This window comes from Melozone crissalis, unplaced genomic scaffold (assembly GCF_028551555.1).
Source record: "Melozone crissalis strain CALT ecotype California unplaced genomic scaffold, PUWL_Pcris_2 ptg000034l_1, whole genome shotgun sequence".
NCBI classification, from domain to species: domain Eukaryota; kingdom Metazoa; phylum Chordata; class Aves; order Passeriformes; family Passerellidae; genus Melozone; species Melozone crissalis.
Genome location: NW_026535812.1, coordinates 21,706,153 through 21,726,359, shown reverse-complemented (window position 1 = coordinate 21,726,359; position 20,207 = coordinate 21,706,153). Strand labels below are relative to the sequence as shown.

Sequence of the window (20,207 nt, the reverse complement as noted above, 5' to 3'; positions counted from 1 at the left end):
GAGTAATTCCAAACCAACAGCAGTCAGACACAAAGCTCTCATTTTTTATCTAGGTATGTGGAGGGGTGAGGACTGTGATGACAACTGGCTTGAAAAGGGAAAGAGTCAAAGACTATTTCAGCACGTCACAGAATCACAGAATGGTTTGGGCTGGAAGGGAACTTCAAGATCATCTTGTTCCCCCCCAGCCATAAGCAGGGACACTTTCCACTAGACCAGGCTGCTCAAAGTACCAGTCAACCTAGCCTTGAACAATTCCAGGGATGGGGCAGCCACGATTTCCCAGGCAACCTGTGCCAGGGCCTCACCACCCTCACAGGGAAGAATTTCTTCCTAATAGCTAATCTAAACCTGCCCCTTTTTAGTTTGAAGTCCATGTCTATGGACATGGAATTCTGCCCTTCTACTACAGTAAGAGTCCAAGTTCCTGGGAATGGGAACAAACCTCGTGACTCTGCTGATATGGGCAAGCTCTTTTTAGCACCGGTGTTATCGGTGTTATCACAGGGTGTGTGAACAGCTGGAGCACAGCCCACACTCATAAACACAACAAAGTGCTCAGCCTTCCCTGTAACCTCTAAATTACATAACTCACATGGATAGCAGCAGGTCTTTGACCCCACCAGGAACTGAGACAGTTGTAAAGCAAGGCTTTGACCCAAACCTGGGGCAATCAGAGGATCAAACCTTCTGCCTCTGAGCTCTTCCAAACCCAAACGGGGGGAACAAATCAAAACACCTGGTTTTCCAAGGCCATCTGATGTGAGGCTATAACTCTCATCTCTACCAAAATGAATGGAGGAAGTGCTCCAGCCCCAGCATGACCCCCTGGATGGGAGGTGCAGGGTGCAGCTGGAGCTCACTTACTGCTTTCCTCTTGAGGATGCAGTCCAGCCGCCAGCGGTTCCCTTCCACCACCGGCCGCTTCATGAAGATTTCCGGGCTCAGCCTAAGAAAGTAAAGGAGAATAAAAACTACAGCAGATGTAGCCTGCAAACAAAGCACTGGCCTAAATAACCAACTTGGGAAGCAAAGGAATTGAAGTTTAAATAAAGTGGATGTGAAAGCTCATGTCCCAGAGTGATGCATTCTCCAATATCCTGCTCTTTGTTCTTTAATAACTGAGCATTACAGAGGGCAGGGGACATGTCCAGCACATTCATCTTCATTCAATAACCCACGAGACCAGGTTGAACAGTGATGTATAAATAAGGAAACTGTGACTCTATCTGTGAAAGAAAGATGCAACAAAAGAAAACCCTAAGGATTTTCTGAAAGAAAAATGCAGGCACAAAAAATAAATAAGAGTGGGATTTCAGTTCTCCTGGCACCTGAGCAGAACAGATTTGTGCTGAATTTTGCTGGTTGCCTATAGACAAAGCAATAGGATCTCTCAACAGGACATGTTATTGCTTTAAGGATTACAAGAAATAGTTAAGCAATCTCATCTAATTTGTGCACAGCAAGATGACAGAATTTCATTCCTTTACTTTTGTACCAAGCATTGCAACTTGGGCTTGGATAAAGCATATTGCTACATCCTATTTTTATCTTATACATCAAATTTTAGGTAAGTTTTGGAATTCCATGATGCTTTAACAATTGTCTGAATAAAACACTAAGTAAGAGACAATGGGTCTGAAATGAGATGTTCTTGAACTGCCACCTTATGTTGCACAGGGGGAATCCATGAACATTAGGCTTAACTGTGGTCATGGCAGGAAACAGATTTACCCCACCAAAAGCTAACATGGTATGTAGTTTTCTCATAATTTCCTCCTAGAAACAAAGTCTCTCAGTTCCCAAAGGCAGCAGATAAGCAGCCAGAGGTTCATTTCAGAGGCAGAGAAAGAGAAGCACCGAGATGTGCCTAAGGTGAGCAGGAAACCTGAGTCATGTCTTGGAAGCCTCCCATGCCCAAGGTCCAGGCTGGCTCAGGCAGATTAACCTCCAGAAAAGGCAAGACATGGGCAGCCACAACCAGCACCCAGCCAGGAGACTGCCCAGTGTGTGAGAGCATCTTTTTCCTGACACAAACAGGAACCAGAGCACTGCATAAACACAAACTAGGGAACAAGTGGGCAGAGCCAGGTCCTTTGGCAGACACACAGCTCAGAAAAGGTGACAAACCTCCCCTCCTTCCTTATCTGGCCCATTTAAGAGCAGACCAAAAGGACGCACCACAAGATGCTCTCACACTTGGCATGAGGCTTCCCAGGGCAGTGAGGAGGAGCTGAAAGGGGATCCCATAGCACTGAGCATCCTTTTTCCCTGATACACTGCAAGACAGCCATGCCCCTCAGAGTTGCAGCTATTTACACTCCTGAGGAGCCCCTCAAGCCACCCCATGTGCAGTTCAGGTGCTGCCTCCGTGTGATTTCAGGCATTTCCGTGGAGGGAGACAACCAAGCTGTTGATCTGAGGCGTGTGCTTTTGCTGCCAGCCCTCCTGAAAAGGCCTTTGAATACAACACAAGGAGAGGTTTGGGTGTGCTGCCAAACCATCTGGCTGCAGGGCTAGCTGCCATACTGTAGGGCTCTGAACAGTGCTGCATTGTCAAGAGCATCCCCAGAGAGACAGCTGGGCAACACCCAAACGTGGCAGTGCTCACCACCAATCTGTGATGAAAATTTCTTCCTTAGCAGCTTCCATGGCATTTGCAACGTCTTCAAAGTACCACTTGGCATTGACATACCTGCAAAAGCAAACAGAGTGCAGAGCTATGCCTCGTCCCCTTCATTAAGCAAAGTACACAGCTGAAGAGAGATGGGCTTCTGTGTTAATGACATTTACGTTCTCATCTCGAAAGCAAACACAATTCAATTTCCAGAATCAGGACAATATGCAGGGAGAATTCTATGCTGCTATCAGTAGCTTGATGAAACAGCACAATAAGGGAATATTAAGTGCCTCTTGGCACTTCTGGCAACTTCACACAATATTCCTGGGTTCTGCTTGACATGCAAGCCAAGTTTGTCTCTCAGGAAAGGATGATGGAATGGTGTTTCCTTTGATTTATGGAAAGTACTCAGGCAGAGGTTGTTGCAAGGCAGATGGTTCAGGAAAAGTACTGGTCTGCTTCCAGCTACAATCCAATTTTTGAGGCACTTCTGGGAATGGATTAGTGCAGTCAGGTTACACTGGGGACAGAATGATTTCTCAGGGGCTGCTGTGTGCATAAAGACCAGCCCACCCTCCTGACTATACCCAGATCTGCATTTGTTGATTCCCTCTTCTTCTCTTTATCCTTACAGTGATAAATACCCAACACCCTTGAATTTAAACATAACTTGACCTGCAAAACACAATGAGCTGTGACACTGAGAGCTCCTGCCACCAGCACTGCTACTCCGTCCCTGGTGCAGAAAGCCTCATTTTTTTTGCAACTTCTTTAATTATCACCAGTCCCCAAGCTACCAAAGGCTACCAGCTGTGTTGCTGAGAGGTGCTGAGGGCAGGCAGGTAGCAGGTGCTCACCACTTGGCCAGGGTGTTCTCCTGCACGGCCGCGTAGGAGCCGAAGCGATGCTCCGTCAGAAAGTCCTTGCCGTGCTTGCGGATGAACTCGTCTATGCCCTGCCTCCACCACTGGGCATGTCTGTAGCTGTTACACTTCAGAATCAGTGACCTGTGAGAACACACGAAGCACAGGGCAGCAGGCTGAAGCCATTTCCATTTAATTGGGCTGCTCCTCGCTGCCTGTCCATGTTGGTAAATGCATCTGTACTAGTCATGTTTTATTTACGCAAAAAGCAGGGACGTCGCTGCTTTGTTTGCAAAAGAATGCACGGCACTGAGCTGCTCTGAGTGACTAACAGTATTGCAGTGCCAAGCATGAAAAACCCACCCATGTTTAAATTATTAGCACCAGCTTAACTTGGAGCTGGAGCCAGCCAATGTTGTGTTTTTTAAGAGATGAATTTATACTGTGCGCTAACATAAAAACATTAAATATCTCTTTATTCCCCACTAGCATTGTCTTTTGAGCAATACTCCATGCAGAAGAAAACATCCCTTTCTTGCAGCTTAAAGAGAACAGAGTCTAAAAAATTACCTAAGCAATTGCTGTTGAACCACACTGTGCAACTCAGCATGCACTATGCCCCCAGGCTCCAGTAATAACCACAGGGATGGACAAACAGAAGCTCCAAATGCCTCATTAAGGCATGGAAATAATCAGCATTAGGGCCAAATCCCCAGCAGGTCTGAGCACACCAGCAGCAGCCACCCAGGCTTGTTAACCTCTCCTGCAGAGCAGCATCGATTTCTCCTTAAAAAGCAAGAGCAAACTAAAAGGGATAAACAAAGTTGTTTTCTTACCTGGAGAGATTGTCGATCTGCAACCCGTATTTAGTTTCTGTTTCTTTCTGGCCTATCTTGATGTTGAATTCCTTATCAACCAGCAGGACAAAGGAAATGGCCCCTGAATCAGGCTTCATGTACATCAGGAAGGAGTCCTTCACCACCAGCCACCTGTACAGACACAGCAACCATGTCACCTGGATTTCACACCCATGCCAGGCCTTAAAACATGAGCCACAAAAAGAGCCAATAAAATGGAAAATGCTTCTTCAAAACTCATGCAAGTCATTTATCTGGGATACCTACTAAATGGTAAAAATTATTCTCAGGAGCTAGACTGGGGGTGGTTTTCTTAAGCAGAAAAGTGTCTATTTTATGAACTTGGGTAATGAGTTTTAATTCAATATAGGACTTTCAGAGTTAATTACATAACTGCTTTTTACAGGAGTCTTTAAAAATACAGGTTCCCTTGTTAAACAGAACCCACGAGAACCTCCCTGGTCATAAACCCCCAAAAGCATGAGGCAAGGTGCAACAAGCCTTCCTCCATTCCTAATTTTTATTCAGCTTGTATGCTATATGGGAGTTATTTGACATTTCTTACATTAATTCTGATGCTAGGATCACTTTCACTCCTATCAAAATATATGAACAAGGCATTTTGGAAAGCTTTTATTGCCAAGCAACAGGCACTCTGTTAGAAACACACGAGGAGGGATGACCGGCAGGTTTTACGTAAATATTGTAGCCTGAAGGCAACTCTGGGAAAAAACACATTTTTTACTGTGAATGGCATTTCTAATTTTTTCTCCCCCTGCAGCGTAGCTGGGGTAACCAGCCCGCTCTGTCCCACACAGGTCTCCATCACCAGACCTTCTCTTCATTCTTCTGCACACTCAGAAACACACAAAACACTGCAAAAATCTGTTCATTCTTGTATCTTTAGTAACAGCCTCAGCTCCTCATCTATTTCCCATATTTTTTAATTAGACCTGTAAGTTTTTTTCTTGCTTTCAGGGCCCTGAAAGAGTAACCTGGAATCACCTCTCATATGGTGCCAAAATATCTCCCCTCTCTGTTTGGCCCATAATTTCACTCTTAAACATCCCACAGGGTGTATTTCCAAATACTCTCCCTTCTGTTTTTCCCAGGCATGAGGAGCCCTGCCTGTGCCCACCCACAGCTTCACCCCACTATCCTCCTCCATCTCCTAAAATCCTTCCTTTAAATAACCCTCTCTGGGAAACATTACTGTTATTTGCTTATTTATTGATGCATAAACCATCAGTCCCAGCGGCCAAGATGGGAATTTAGTGTCTCACTTGTGATATTCTGTACACAATCCCACTCAAACACTTCTCCTACCCCCTTTCTAGGCTCTAAAGAAAAATGGAGATCCATCAGAGCTGGGTGTGCTACTGTCCCCACCACAGCTTGAGCTCTGGACAGCACAAGAAAGGGTTAATTGAGGAATATCAAGAAGAAAAAGCATATTTTCCATAAAAAAGAAAAAGAATTGGTGACAATTTAATGATTTGACCTGAAGGAAGGTCACATCTTTGTCTCCTTGTGCCCTCATTATAGAGATCTTCTGTGAACCTAAATTAGGAAATGTTGGAAAGGCTGTGCAGAAACAGAACCTTTTCTTCACAAGTATGCAAAAGGGTTTTGTTGGAAAATAGCATTATTAAAGATAAAACTAATGACAGCCCATGGGTGATGCTAAAATCCAAAGGTGCATAACGCCTGGGGTGATCTCCATTGACTAATAAATTGTTGCTGTAAGGCAGATATGGGCTGTTTGGATTTTGAAATGGAGAGATATGCCTGGGAAGGGCATGCTCCAGGAAGTACAGCCTGCATGTTTTGGAGGCTGGGTGGTAACACAGGTACTCCCCCACAGCACACATCTCCCTGTGCTGCAGCCCCAGGCAACACAGAGACCTAACACAGAGGGTAAAGGGATGGGAACAGCAAATTATGTCTGTCTGCAGCAGGAAGGGAACAGGAGAAAACACTGGGGTTCAATACCTGCAGTAATCAGCAAGAGGCAATACATAAATGTATTTAATGCCATGGTTAATTGCACCAAACAGCTCCTTAGCATTGCAGGTCACACCTGATTTGATCCTGCCCTGAAGCAGTCCAAAGAGTGTTTCAATTAATTGATTTCCATTTTGTAAATTGAGGAAGGGAAGCTCAGAAGGCCAGGCTGAAACCTGCCTGGGGCAGGTCACCAGCCACATTCCCTCCCAGAGGCACAGAGCCACCTGTGCTCCCACAGCAGGGAAAGCTGGGCACAGTCATTCCTGTCAGCTCCAGGAAATCCCAGGTTTTCTCTGGAGTAACGTGTCCCTTCTGTGAACTCACCAAGGAGAAAAAAAAACCCCACCAGATGGAAGGGTGAGGCAGGGAATAGCCCACGGGCCCTTCCGACCTGCAAATCTGTGTCTGTCATCAAAACAGCAAGATTCTCTCCCACAGATTTTTGGGAAAAGAGAGACAAGCAGGGATTTCTGTGTGCCAGGGAGCACGTCCCCCCCGTGGCAGCCCAGCAGTACCTTTTGGACCAGCGGTAGCACATCCTCCCTTGGCCACAGCAGTTGAGGCCAGGAATGCGGTGGCCCCCGGAGCGCTTCATGATGAACCCTTCTCTGCAAGGACACAACAGGGGCAGGGTGAGGCATGGGGCTCGTCACCTGCAGCTGCTGGGGGGTTTGCAACCCCCAGCCCTCGTGCCTAGGGCTGGCTCTGCAACTGTGCCCCAGCAGCCTCTGTGCTGTGCCCTAAAAGCTGGATGAAAGGCAAAAAATAACCCTCCCCCAGAAGAAAATAAAGGAGTTTTAAGAAGCACAGGGTCCCATTTTACAGCACTGGAAGCAGAAAATTAAGTGGCCCAACAGGGAGGGAAGAATGGAAGCCCTGTAAGCACTGTCTTGTAAAGCAGCTCATTCTTAAAAACATTTCTCCAAATTGTAGCATTTCTCCAAATTGTAGCATTTCTGTCTGAACAGTAATAATTTTTCATATCTAGATGGCAAAATATTCCCCAGTCAGTTAGTGCTGAGAAAGGAAAGCTATTAATTTTAACAGCATTTATGTATAAAGCCATGCTCTTAGTGAATCATAACTCACAAAGACAGCTCACAACTCACATGCCCTTTGGTCCCAGGTCGTGGATGAATGACAGCTGGCTTACTCCAACAAACTCCATCTGGGAAAGAAAAAGAGATTCCCCCATCTTTATAACCCTGAAATCCACAAAATTTTATGCTTCATCAAAGTGACCAGCCATAAAGACCTACAGAACATCCAGAGCAGATGTTATCCACCATCACTTAAGCATCTCCAAGAAGACCAAGGAAAGTATTTTCATTTTCTGTTTATTTTAGATGTACTTTGGAGAACACATTTCAGGACAATTACACTCAAATGCATCACAGGGACTCCCTGGTATTCTCCCTCCTGGATCTTTGTCTGAAAAAGGACTGAAGTTTGTCACTGTTCAGGAGTCTGTGTGATCTTGGCTGTCTACCTGAATCCTCTCCTTCCTCCAGGGACCCTCAAAGCAAGACTGCAAAGGAAATGAGGACACGGGCCCAGAGCAGGGAGCACCCTTTAAGTCCCCAACCCCATGGAGACACCACAGGAGGGTTCAGCGCCCCAACCCATGAGCATCCTCCAAGGCCGCTGCAGCAGGGCAGTGCTGGACACACATCACTGCCAACTGGCTCCAAAGCCAAAATTCCACAGGAAAACCACAGTGGGGCAGGAGGAGAGCAAGTTCAAATCCCAAAGTCCAGGAACCTGCCTCCTCATGGCTCCTCCTGCTTCAGCAGGGATTGCAGGAACATAACAGTGAGCAAAGCTGGTGAGAAAGCTCAGCACGATTACATTCACCTCTAAAAATAGGACACTGGGCAATTTCAACTGAGCAGGCTTTTCTTGGCACAGCAGGACATTCCTGGCAGTGTGCTGGTTATTAGCCCTGGGCCCCTTTAGCAGGGAGAAACATTCTCCCAGGGTGTCCTGTGCAGGACAGGGCTGGGGCAGGCACAGCCCTGCAAAGGGGTCACACAGCCGAACCCTGTCTGCACCCAGGCACTTCTAATTTATTGGCACAGCAAGCTGGCCAAGTGCAGAAAGGTGCTCAGGGCAGGTGTCACTGTCCCCTTGGCCAGGCAGAGGGAACCTCTAACAGCACATTTTGGCAATGAACCCTGCTGGGGCTGCAGCCCTTGCTCCTGACTGCAGTGGGGACAGGAGGCAGCCTCGGTACCAGCTTCAGGATATGCCCACCCAGACCCACAGCAACTCCAAGGAAAGGTAAGGTCTTCTCTTCTCTTCTCCCTTCCCTTCTCTTCTCTTCCTCTTCTCTTCCTCTTCCTCTTCTCTACTCTTCTCTTGGAAAAGGCCACTCTGATCTCTCTTTGCCAAACCAGCCTCAGGGCCCTCATCAGCAAAATCCAATTTTGGACCCCTAAGTCTCAAAGACATTTTCAGACACTAAGTATAACAAAAAGCATCAGTAAATTTGGGGTCAAAGTCTGTCTTGCCATTACAATGAGGTTAGCACAGGCTCCCTTCCCAATACCATCATTTTTTCCCAGAAAACAGCAGAAGAACTGAAGATCCTTCCATCTCCTCATGCTCAGCTGCTCCTGGGATCTTCCCAAACTTTTCACATCAGCCAAGGCCATGAAGAAGAACAAAAGACACAACTGCTTTCCTCTGAGTATCTCAAGGACATAAAGTAACCTCTCCTCAGCTGAGTCAATTCTAATGCTTTGATTTTAGGGTGATTTCAGCCTGTTTTCAGCAAGTGGTTAGAACAAGTCATTCCATGTTATTTTACCAACCATCTTGCTCTCTCTGTTCTCCCAAAGTGTTCTGGAAAAGCACCAGGTGTGACCAATGAATGTTTCAGCTGTTTCTGCAGCAACACTCAGAGCAGGGTGGGAAGTGCCTGAAAAAATCCAGTGTATCCTCCAAGCCCTTATCAGAGGTCCCAAGAAAAATTTCAGGCCAGTTCTTTGTCTGGATCCCATTTTAACTTCATGGCATTTCATACCAGACAAATCAGAAACCCAGACATCTCTCTCACAGTGGGCACACACACAAAAAAAGCACGGAAATGTCAAAACCCTTTGAAAATGCTGGCTGGAACCAGAAAGCTGGTAGGAATTTGAGGAGCACTGCATGCAGAGAAATAACTGTCCTCAAAGAAGCAAAAAGAAAAACCAAGAGGAAAAATTATTTGCAGAAACAGAACTACCACTACATAAAAGAGAAAGAAAGATTGTCTGGCAGCACAGTCACCTCCTCTTCAGCCAAGCAGTCTCTGGAACAGCAGTGACAGGAGCCCATCCAACACATTGATCAAGTATTGGTTTGTAAAAAAAAGAAACTTAAATAAATTCCTGCAGTTCGAAGGAAAATTTCCCAGCGTAGTAAAAACATCTGATGGAATGATTAATTGTTCCAATTAGCTATTTTTACTGTCACAGTGTCTCATCTGAGGTGCTCATCGTTCACAGAGAGGCTGGGAGAGGCAGGCAGGAGCTTTCATCTCGGTCACATCAGCATTCCTGTGCTGCCCAGCTGCCTCCCTGGCATCTGGCATCCCACTCTGGTTTCAGAGAGACCCGCAGCAGGATGGCTGTGCTATGAGGTATGGCCAGGAGAATGCAGCTTCAGTGACATTGTTGTGCCAGACAGCAGTGATGGGCTGCAGGAGGACAGGCTGGGGAAGCTGGAGAACCAGCTGCAAGGTGTTCAAACCATCCTGTCCTGCCAGCAATGTGGGGCATGCATGATTTATGTAAGTCAAAATTTCACAGAGCATCTTCATTTCAGAAAGGATTCAGCCTCTCCATGCTGTGTTTTTTTCATTTTGACCCTTGTTCTTTATTTAGTGGGTTCAGAAATGCATCAAAAGCGGATTAGCACTGGTCACTAGCAATAACATGGAATTACACACTCTCCAGAATTATATTGCTCAGCACAATTTCTTACACAAAGAAAAAATTGCTTATATAAAATACACATTTAAAAAAGCCCTAAACGTGCTGCATTTCAAGTGTAATAGCTTGAAATATTGATGGGTTGGGGGGGGACCTCCACAAAGATCCAAGCAAAGGATCTGCAAGTATATCAGAGGCAAAGTAGCAGCCTCTCTCACTTCTCAGCTGTTCCTAATTAAGATGAGGTTTTTACTCTCTCTAAAGTTCATGCAAAACATTACACACATACACACAATCCAATCAAATCTTACTTTCCCTTTTGCAAGTATGGGAGCTTGCACAAAAATAATGCAAAGATCCAATTACTAAAATTTTTAAACAGAATCCAATTAAGCCTCAACATTTTGAGGCTATATTCCTCTAATTTCCAATTTTCAGAAAAAGTGTGAACAGTTAACACACTGAGATTCCCACAACAGTAATTGTGTTAAAGCACTTCAGCCCAAAAGTACTACAAAAAAGGTTTTGGAAAGAAGAAGAAGACATGAGATTTAATCACAAAAATCAAATAATTTAAAAAATATTAAATATAAAAAGCTAGATGATGTACAACCTCTCCAATGCCATGTAGTCACTGTGGACCTGATCCTTAACCCAACCAGTGACTTCAGGTCTTTGGGCAAAACCACAAGCCTGACTTGCAGGCTTGACTGCCTCAGTGCACGGCACATCCTCCAGACTGTGTATAAAGCACTTTGCTCTCACTGGCAAATAATAAATTAACCACAAAAGCAAAATAAAAAAAGTAAAAAAGCGAACTCATTAAATTGTGCAGCTCAGATGTAAAAAACATCTCCTCAGAAATGCTACTGACCCAAGCAGGCTCTTCACAATGACCAAGGGTTACACTCCAGGCAGGTCTCAGCTTGCCTTTGCAACTCCATGTCTGATTTAACTGAGTTCCTGATTTTAAAAAAGTCCTCAGTGCATGGATTTGATGAGAGGAACACAAAGAAGTCCAAATGTGCTCCAAGATTAAGACAGTTACAGCATTTGTCAGCATCGGGGCAAAAGGCTTCTCAACCACAGGAAGAGCAAAGCCCTCATTTTGTTCTCAGGAGGACAAATACAGTTCCAGGGAAAGTGCCAGAAATCTCCACTTCAGTCTCCTCTGAGAATGGTGGGGGTGGTTTGGGTGCTGTTTTAAAGGAAGCACTTCCTTCCCTGTGCTTTCTTCCAGCATCGCCTGCAGGACCTGCGCCGCCACCACGGGCAGCAAATCCTCCCTGAACACTTCTCTGAGGCCAAATGCAATGAAAGCCAACAATAAACTGAGAATTTATGTGCAAAAGGGACATCTGGCTCCAGGGGCTGGGGACAGAAGGGCGATTCAGCCCAGGAGGGAGCACCCCACAGCTGCTGGGAAGGCAGGGCTGGCCCATCTCCTCTCCCAGCCCCCACTGTGCAGCCTGTCTCAAACCACAGCCTGGCCAAAGCATCACCCACGTTCTCAGAGGAGCAGAAACGTTCCAAAATATTTCAAAAAGGCAACGCCTGCCTAAAAGTGACAAGATGGATCCACACTGTAAAATAACTCTCCCCCGCTCTGCATATGCTACTGATCAAAATTGCCAAGTGATCCCAATCCTGCTTCTAGAACAAAAGATGACTCTTTTCCACACGCAGCTCTTCACTGCTTTGGAATTAAGCTCCACAGCCTGTCCCCTAAAGAAACACTCTAAGGAATGCAGCTTCCTGAGCCTCAGCCTGAAGATTTCTTGCCATCCAGAGAGCAATGGCCAACCCCAATGGGCCCTTTGTCCCATGGAATAAGCAGTGCTCAACACTGAGCTCTGCAATAGAGCACGCACAGTTTTCAAGTTTTTATACACAACATCCAGCTATGAGCTGCCCAACATCTCTACACAACGGAAATCCTGCAAAATAGAAGAATTTCTAACAACAGCCAAAGTGGAAGAGAAGTGGCTGCTGCAGAAACCCAAAGTTCAGTCTGTATTTTTGGCTTGTTTGAAAACCAGGTGTTCCCAACTATCACTCTGTGCTCAGAAATGTCACCAAACTTGGCAGCTACTCGGTGCGTGCATCAGATTTTGCTGGTAACACAAAAGATGAAGTAACACAGTCATTATGCAGCCAAAAAAAGGGGAAATAAATTACCATCCCCAAGAGATGTCACAGATGCAGCTGACAGGTAAGGACTTCTGAAGAAACATTCGAGGATGAATTTCGAAAGAAATATTTTTACTTAAAATAGGCCTGAAGCTGGATTTGACATCTCTCCTCATTTCAAACAGTGTTGACTTGGGGAAATAAGCCAACTTTAAATAAGCCTTTGGAACTGACAAAACACTCACCTCTCTGGGTATCCCACACACACAAACTCAACATCACTAATGTCCAGGGAAACTGCCCAGAATAGAAACCCGAGACAAATCTGCACCCAGAACCACACACAAAGCCCAGACTGAAGGAGCAAATACAAATATGGTTTGGATTCCAATTTTTTAAGTATTTAGAACTGTAACTTATCATCTCACACAATCTGCAGAATTAAACAGAATCTCACTATATCATACATGTACAGCCAGCTGTCTGGATTGAACCAGCTTGAGGAGGTTATCACTGTGCTATACCAGCAACCACTGAGTCTTTCCTTTGGTTTAAATCATATTACATCTGTGTTGGAGAAATCAGCTGAGCCAAAATGCTCACAAAACAGCTGTAAAATGTTTCTTGCAGAAGCTGCATGTTTGCTTCCAATGAATTCAGCATTTGTAAAGGGAATATTCTTTAGACAATTAAGCAAAGTAATTTCTACTTACTGTTCCATGGTAGTTCCTGTACATTGGCATTTTCAGGATATTCGTCAAGTAGTCCTCCAGCTGTTTCTACAATTAAAATGTTGAAACTTTAGATAGGATGTGGAGGTTTTTCTTGAAAATTCCTGTAATCCAACTGTCTGGAATTAGGAAGCAATCAAGAAATCAGACCCACTTTTCAGTTTGAATGGATAAATAAATCCATTATTATGAGCTCACAGGATATCATAGCTCAGCACCATAAACAGTTGGCCATAAACAGGTTGTTTACTGTTCATAGTCCTGTGTTTGTACCTTCCACCAGCAGACCTGCTCCGTGGCAGGGTCACCTTGGAGGTAAACTTCTGTGACAGAGCTAAAGTTTCAGAACAATTTTAAATACCAAATCAGTCCCCATTGTTTTTGGCCCACAGGAATCAGCTTTGTGAGAAAACAGGCTCAGAGGCACTGAGAGAGCCTGTTTAACCAAAACAAAAGGTTCACAGGGTGAGTGACACAGGGACCATGCTGTCCTGTCCCAAGGACACAGAGAGAGCAGTGGCTGGGCCTGTCCTCCCAGCCAGGAAGGGAGAAGAGAAGAAACCATTATGGGAGAAGTAATCTCTTACCATCCTCATGATAAAAGGGAAAAGAAAAAATTAGACTGTCTGGGCAGGAGAAACTGGGCACAGTCCTACAGGACACAAAGCAAACTGAAAGGAAACATGGGCTAAAAAAATAAAAAGCATCTATCCAACAGTTTTCTTCCTCTTTTAAACCCACATCTCTCTCCTCAAACTTCCCACACATGAGAGAAGCTGTGAACAGCACGGTTTCTGCATGGCACAGCCACAAGGCACAATCCTTTAATCCTCTGGGCCTTGAAGTTCCAGTGGCACAAAGCCCAGGGAGGGAAGGAGGGAGGGAGCAGCAGAAAGCGAACGATAAGCACAGCCTGAACAAACATGGAGTTTTTAACTTGTGAGGAGCAAAGCTGCAATGAAGAGGTAGGAAGACATCCACCCTCTCCATGGAAGGGCCCATCTGTTAACATCTGATGAAGTTACACAGAACACGTGTGCCTGGGCTAAAATTACCCACTTCAGCATCAATAGCCTGGCTGTCATCTCCTCTTTCAGAGGGGGATGGCACTGAAATCTCTCAGATTTTGATGGCCACGGGGTTGCCTCCATCACGCAACTTGACTCTGAAAACTGCCTTGTCTATCTTTAAATCAGAGCAGGTGGGAGGAGGGGAACCACCACTCCCAGCATCACGGTGTTCCTCAACTGCAGAGGAAAGCTCTGCCCACATGAACCCCAGGAGCAGCACCCTCATCATTGTGCAGCAGAGAATTTGGCATTAAAGCTGGACTTGTCACAGCCAAACTTTGTCAAGAAAAATACTGTAATGATACCAAACAAGGGTTTTGATGGTGTGTGGCTTTGCAAGCTACCTGCCAGGCTTCTCTGCACCTCAGAGCATCCCTCTGGCCCCACAGTGAGGTGGCTCTTACCCTCCTGCTGGAGAAGTGCTCCTCCCGCACCGTGCTCTCTGCGGTGTGCGGCAGACTCGGCATCTGCCTCGGCTCTCCCCTTTTGATGGATTGTCTTCTCACTGTGTGACTGCAAGGAAAAACACACCCCAACATCAAGTCTCAGTGCTGCAAGTGTCTGTATGCCTCAATAAATAACCCTTCTGCTGCAATGCCTTTATTTTTTCTATCCGAGAAGACAGCGTGCTCCAAGTGTCTTAAAACCAAAACACAACACAGAAGTATCAGTTTGATTTGTGAGCTTTCGGTATCATAAGGAAAAGGAGTCCACATCCTGTTTTTAGGGCATTATGTTCCTCCAGCTCTTAACCTCTCATAATTTTACCTTTTCTATCATATTCCCAAGATTTCTCTACATCAGAAGGCTCTCACTCTCCTACACCACTTCTTTTCACACTTATTTTCCTGTTCCTCTTATATTTCCAGTCATCCCAAGCACCAAGGCCAGCCTGGCCAGAGACCCCCATGCCTCCCACATCCTGCCCACACTGTCAGAAAGCCACAAAGCTCCAGCAATTTCTATTAGCATTATCATAACCCTTCCCCAAGTTCAAGGTAAATCCAGCTCAAAAGCTGATGACCCAGGAGACGGCGTTTCCTGCGTCAGCAGAGAGATATTTGCATCACTTAGATTATGGCTGCTGAACACATAGATTAAATATTTTTATCATAGCTGCTAAATATTCATGGAGACTGAATTCTTCTGCCCTCTCCTCCTTACAGCAAAGCAAATAGGAACAGTGAAGCCAAACAGATAACACATTAAGTTAACAGATCACACCCCCCAAAGCTGTGTCCACACTCACCTCCTGGTGGGGATAGGGATGCGCACGAAGGCTTTGTACCTCAGCAGCTCCCTGTGAAACTCCTGGAAGTGCTTGAACTTCCTTTTCACGTGCCAGACAAACTCTCCATGGGTCAGCTCGATGGTGTAAACATTGGGGCTTGGTACCTGCAGGGGAGAGCATCACCACATGGCATGCAAGTTTTGAAATAAGCCATTTTCCTGCAGCTGCTCATCTAAAGAGCCTTTATTCAGCTTTACTTAAGGATTATTGTGTCTCACAATTTCTTGTTCTGCTTTATTAGGTTTTATAAATAGACAGATAACCTTCTCTCCTAAGTATTTTCTGAAACACAGGCATTGCTGCTTCCTCAGCCCATGAACAAGTAAGCACAAAATTAAGGCAGCATTTTAAATACAGTTCTACAGAAATCAAACAAAATCTGTGGAAGTTCTGACCTTCTTAGTGGAAGTAAATCGTTCAACTTCCAGCACACGCACTCGGACAGGACACCCCGAGAGGTACGTCTGCGTGCCCGGCTCCTTGAACCCATGGGTGTGGTAGATGGCAGAGAAGGGAATGCACACTGCAAGGAGCACAAACCCCACAGATCTGTTAGCTCAACAGCCTGGTAACAGGGCATGAAAGGCAGCAGACAGCAATGCTTTAACATGGGAGCATTTATACAGCATTAATTCCAGCAAAAGAGAGCAATTTTTATTAAAGAGAGCTCGAAGACAAGGTTACACAGAAGGGACTTGACTTGAGAAGCTCAAGCATTAAGAGCCTCCAGGTTCTAAATCAGGGTCAATGCTGGGCTTGGTAAAACCCCTGAGGCTGTAGCCTCCCTGCCAACAGATTGATAAAAGCCAGGCAGGACATGGGATGAGGACACAGGGGTGTCAACTCACCGGTGCCTTTGGGGTCAGTGAGCACCTCCGAGTCCACCTCCTCGCCCTCCACATGGAGCTCCCTGGTGTCCAGGCTCTCGATGATGTTGCTCATGTCTGCAGCGAGCTTCTTCAGCGTGGATGTGGCTGCATGGCTTTCTGCTCTCAGAGACATCTCAGGGGCCTGCGCTCAGGAGCCGCGGGGCGCTGCGGAGAGAGGGCAGAGCTGTCAGCACCTTCTCTGCAACACAGGGCTGAAGGAAACCACTGGAGATGCATGGACACATCTTCCTTCCATCCCTTCAGCCACTACTATTCATCCCAACTATCCCCACCCTACACACTCAATGGCAAATGTTCAGCTATAAAGCTACAAATCATATCACTGCTTAGCCAAACCCCAGATTTAATTCACCCGGCGCAGCGTTTCCCAGGTCAGGCTACACGAAGGAAAAGCTCACTCAGAAAATCAGTAGGAGTTTCTGCTACATGTTCTTCCTTTCAGTAAAGCAGTGCTAGAAACTCCCAGCATTATTAAGATTTCCTCTCTTTCTATGCTCCTTACACAACCGCCTGTGGTGTCTGCGTGCCTCGTGCTCTCCCACGGCTCCATCCTCTCAGCAGGCTCCAAAGTTACAGCTCTAAAGGTTCCTCTCCAGGGTCAGGAGCATCCTGATCCCCACAGAAAGCCTGGGACCAACAAGGTAGACCCCACATCTTCTGTGCTCACCCCTCCAACATCCCAGGTGGCGGCAGGGGACCAGCCCACTGTCCCTTAGGGATGGGACACAGCCAGGGAAAAGGCTGCAGCCCACTCAGGGCACTCAGGCAGTGGCACTCAGAGGTGTTTGGGCACTGGTGGCTACAGCACTTCCCATCTTTATCCCCACCCATCCATTCCAGGAGCCTGAGTCACAAGAAAAACAGGGAAGGAAGAAGCCAAAAATAATAAGGAAACAAAAGTAAATCGATATATGAGGCACGGCCACTGACACTAGCACAAGCCTTTCCTGCTCGTGAATATTTGCAAACCCTCTTCCTCCTCTAGGCTCTGCAGCTCACCCTGGGGCTGTGGAGCTGGCTGCTGGTCCTTGCACACAGCCAGGCTCCAGCTCCTCCTGGGCATTGCCCTAATGATGATAAAAAGTCCCTTCAATCTTTGTCCTGCTCTGCAATAAATGTCACAGCTACCCTGAAAAAATATGGATGGGACAAACTGGCAACATTTTACAGAAGCCAATACAAGGATGCCCATTTATCCTTGTGGAAGCTCTTACATTGTGTTAAAGAATGATTTCTCCAAAAAAGTGTGACATTTCTGACGTTAAGTTCTGCAAAGAACACTGTGCAATTATTCTTGTGTGAGCTCCACAACAAGAGCTGGGTATGCTGTAACTTGGAAATAATTTCACATTTTAATAAATCATGTGTTTAGCTGCTTTTGAAAGAGCATTCTTTATTATTGTTTCCTCTTGAAACAAGTCCATTATTTCATTACCACACAAGGCTGATACCATGTATGCCTAAAAACATGCTAGAAGCAGCTGCCTTCAGAAAAAAAATCCATTTGCACACGAATCAAGAAAAACTGGGTCAATCTCTTCTCTCATACCAAAGTAAATGCAGAAGCAACAGTTTCATCTTAGGAGTGAGGGCTCCAAGGGCCTGGGTAGCTCTGCCACCTTCCACCAGTGGCAGGGGAAGCCACCAGAGCACAGAAGGGTTTAGGACCAGACCAGGGGTTTACTGGGCCCCAGGCCACTTCAAAAGATCTGTATGAATAATTCAAATATAAACACACATGTGGGTACCTCCTTTTCCAATAATACACTGAACTTTGGGGCAACATCCCGGTTTCAGCTGGGACAGAGTTAATTTTATTATTAGCTGGTACAGCGTTGTGTTTTGGATTTAGGATCAGAAGAATGTTGATAACACACCGATGTTTGAGTTGTTGCTAAGTTCTGCTTCCCCTAACTCAAGGACTTCCCAGTTTTCAAGGCTCTGACAATGGGGAGGTGCACAAAAAGCTGTGGGGCAGCATGGCCAGGAAAGCTGACCCACACTGGCCAAAGGGAAATCCCATTCCATTCCACAGGACACCATTCCCAGGGTATCAGCTGGGGAAATTGGCTGGGGGGTGCCAACTGCTGCTGGGGGCTGGGCACTGGCCAGGGGGTGGTGAGCAGTTGCTGTATTGTGCATCACTTGTTTCCATCACTGTTATTCCCCTTTCATTACAATTATACTATATTTTATTTTGTTTCAATTATCAAATAGTTCTCACCCCACTGATGTTACCCTACCCAGCCCGTGCACTCTCTGTGCAGCAGGAATTTGGCACTGGCGCTGTCCCACACCTCCCCTGTCACCATTTCATAGAAAGCCAGCTCTCCCCCTTGGAAGCTATACACTTTTCCCATTCTAACAACGTACTGCAAGGGACTTCAATTATTCAGAGAGCAGAAGGTACATTTTCATTTGTTTGGAGTGAAGTCATTCCACCTGATATAGACTGGCTTTGCATGTTTGATTTTCTCCCTGGAAAGGAGGCATACATAAACAGCATTCCCAAGGGAGGCCATGCTGCCAGGCTTTCCCAAATAACCCTGGGGATGGCAGTAGGGAGCCCAGAGCCTCACTTTACCCTCATATCTACATTAAAATCCTATTTCCCACTCAGTACTTCATGCAAAGAATTTTTTTGTGTATTTCTAGCTGGAAATAAAGTAGCATCTTGCTTTGTATTTCTGTGTACATTCACATTTAGAAACAAAACGATTTTTTTTCCTCCATCAGAAGATGCTTTTACTCCATGGAAACTTAATGCCCTTTCCAAAAGAAGTTTTCCAGGGTCAAAAAGGACACAAGCCCAAACACACTCTGGACGTGCCATGCCAGCAAACTTGAAGGAAACCAGCAGACAAATACCACATCAGCAGGGCTGCAGGAAGAGCAACAGAGAGAAGCCAACAGAGAGAGGAGATGCTCATCCTCCCTCCTCCTCCTCTCCTCCCCACTGTGCCAGGTACAGCTGGGTTCTTTGTCACATTAATTGACACAGTTGGTTAATGGATAAACAATTAACCAGTGTATGCAATGATTATTTCCAAGGGACCGCAGCAGGGCTCCATAACTCAGGATTTTATTATTTATTTTTTTTTAAAGCTAAAGCCGTTTTCACAGCTGGCACAGACAAATCCTGCGATAAAGCAGGGTCCAAAGTCAGGTGGGCCTGAGTCAGTCTCAGCAGCAGGACTATCCCCATAGAGATTAGAGCTGAATTTTGGGGTTGAGAAGGAAAATGTGACTTGCCCCACAAACCTAGGCAGGGGCCAGGCTCCCTGTCACAGCTGGCTGCTGCAGAGCCACAGGACACAGGGCAAACCCAACGCTGGGCAGGCCACATGGCACTGGGGTCAGCTGGAAAGACAGGACATACACACCCCTCTGAAAGCTTTGCCAAATTGCTTAAAGGGCCCTGCTCCACAAGAGCTATTTAACCTCTTGGGCAGAGTTTCCATGTGGTCACTCTCTGCATTCCCACGGGCAAGCTGAGGAATGCCTGGGCTAATCTGCAACAGGCTGGGTGCAAACAGGCACCAGACATGGATATCCAGGATTTTACCACAAACCAGGCAGGCTGCACCAAGAAGGCCCTGTCTGTCCAGTGCCAATCACTGCTCGCACTGCTGACAGACTAGAGAAGGGAATTATGAACCTCTGACACCCAACTCAAGCAATACCAGCAAATCGCAGCAGACTGCAAATAACAGGATGAAACTCATGAGAAATAAGTGCTGCATTTCAGCATTCAGCTGTTGCCATTCAAGACAGAAAATAAGCAGCATGTTTTTTAAAGGAAAATAAACCCAAACAACCAAAGAGAAAAAC

The 20,207-nt window shown here is 46.0% G+C and overlaps 1 protein-coding gene across 2 annotated transcripts in view; it reads right to left on the bottom strand.

Moving 5' to 3' along the window:
• Positions 1 to 20,207, bottom strand: part of PLD1 (phospholipase D1) — a 61,352-nt gene that overhangs the window by 27,781 nt on the left and 13,364 nt on the right. For both annotated transcript variants that reach the window (XM_054282423.1, XM_054282424.1), the window contains exons 2-12: positions 16,335 to 16,520; positions 15,882 to 16,009; positions 15,445 to 15,590; positions 14,600 to 14,708; positions 13,108 to 13,173; positions 7,457 to 7,515; positions 6,863 to 6,955; positions 4,320 to 4,472; positions 3,478 to 3,627; positions 2,612 to 2,695; positions 868 to 949 (exon numbers count right to left, since the gene is read on the bottom strand). In XM_054282423.1, the coding sequence (XP_054138398.1) occupies positions 868 to 949; positions 2,612 to 2,695; positions 3,478 to 3,627; positions 4,320 to 4,472; positions 6,863 to 6,955; positions 7,457 to 7,515; positions 13,108 to 13,173; positions 14,600 to 14,708; positions 15,445 to 15,590; positions 15,882 to 16,009; positions 16,335 to 16,488 (1,224 nt within the window). In that variant the 5' untranslated portion in view covers positions 16,489 to 16,520. The remainder of the gene's footprint in view (positions 1 to 867; positions 950 to 2,611; positions 2,696 to 3,477; positions 3,628 to 4,319; positions 4,473 to 6,862; positions 6,956 to 7,456; positions 7,516 to 13,107; positions 13,174 to 14,599; positions 14,709 to 15,444; positions 15,591 to 15,881; positions 16,010 to 16,334; positions 16,521 to 20,207) is intronic.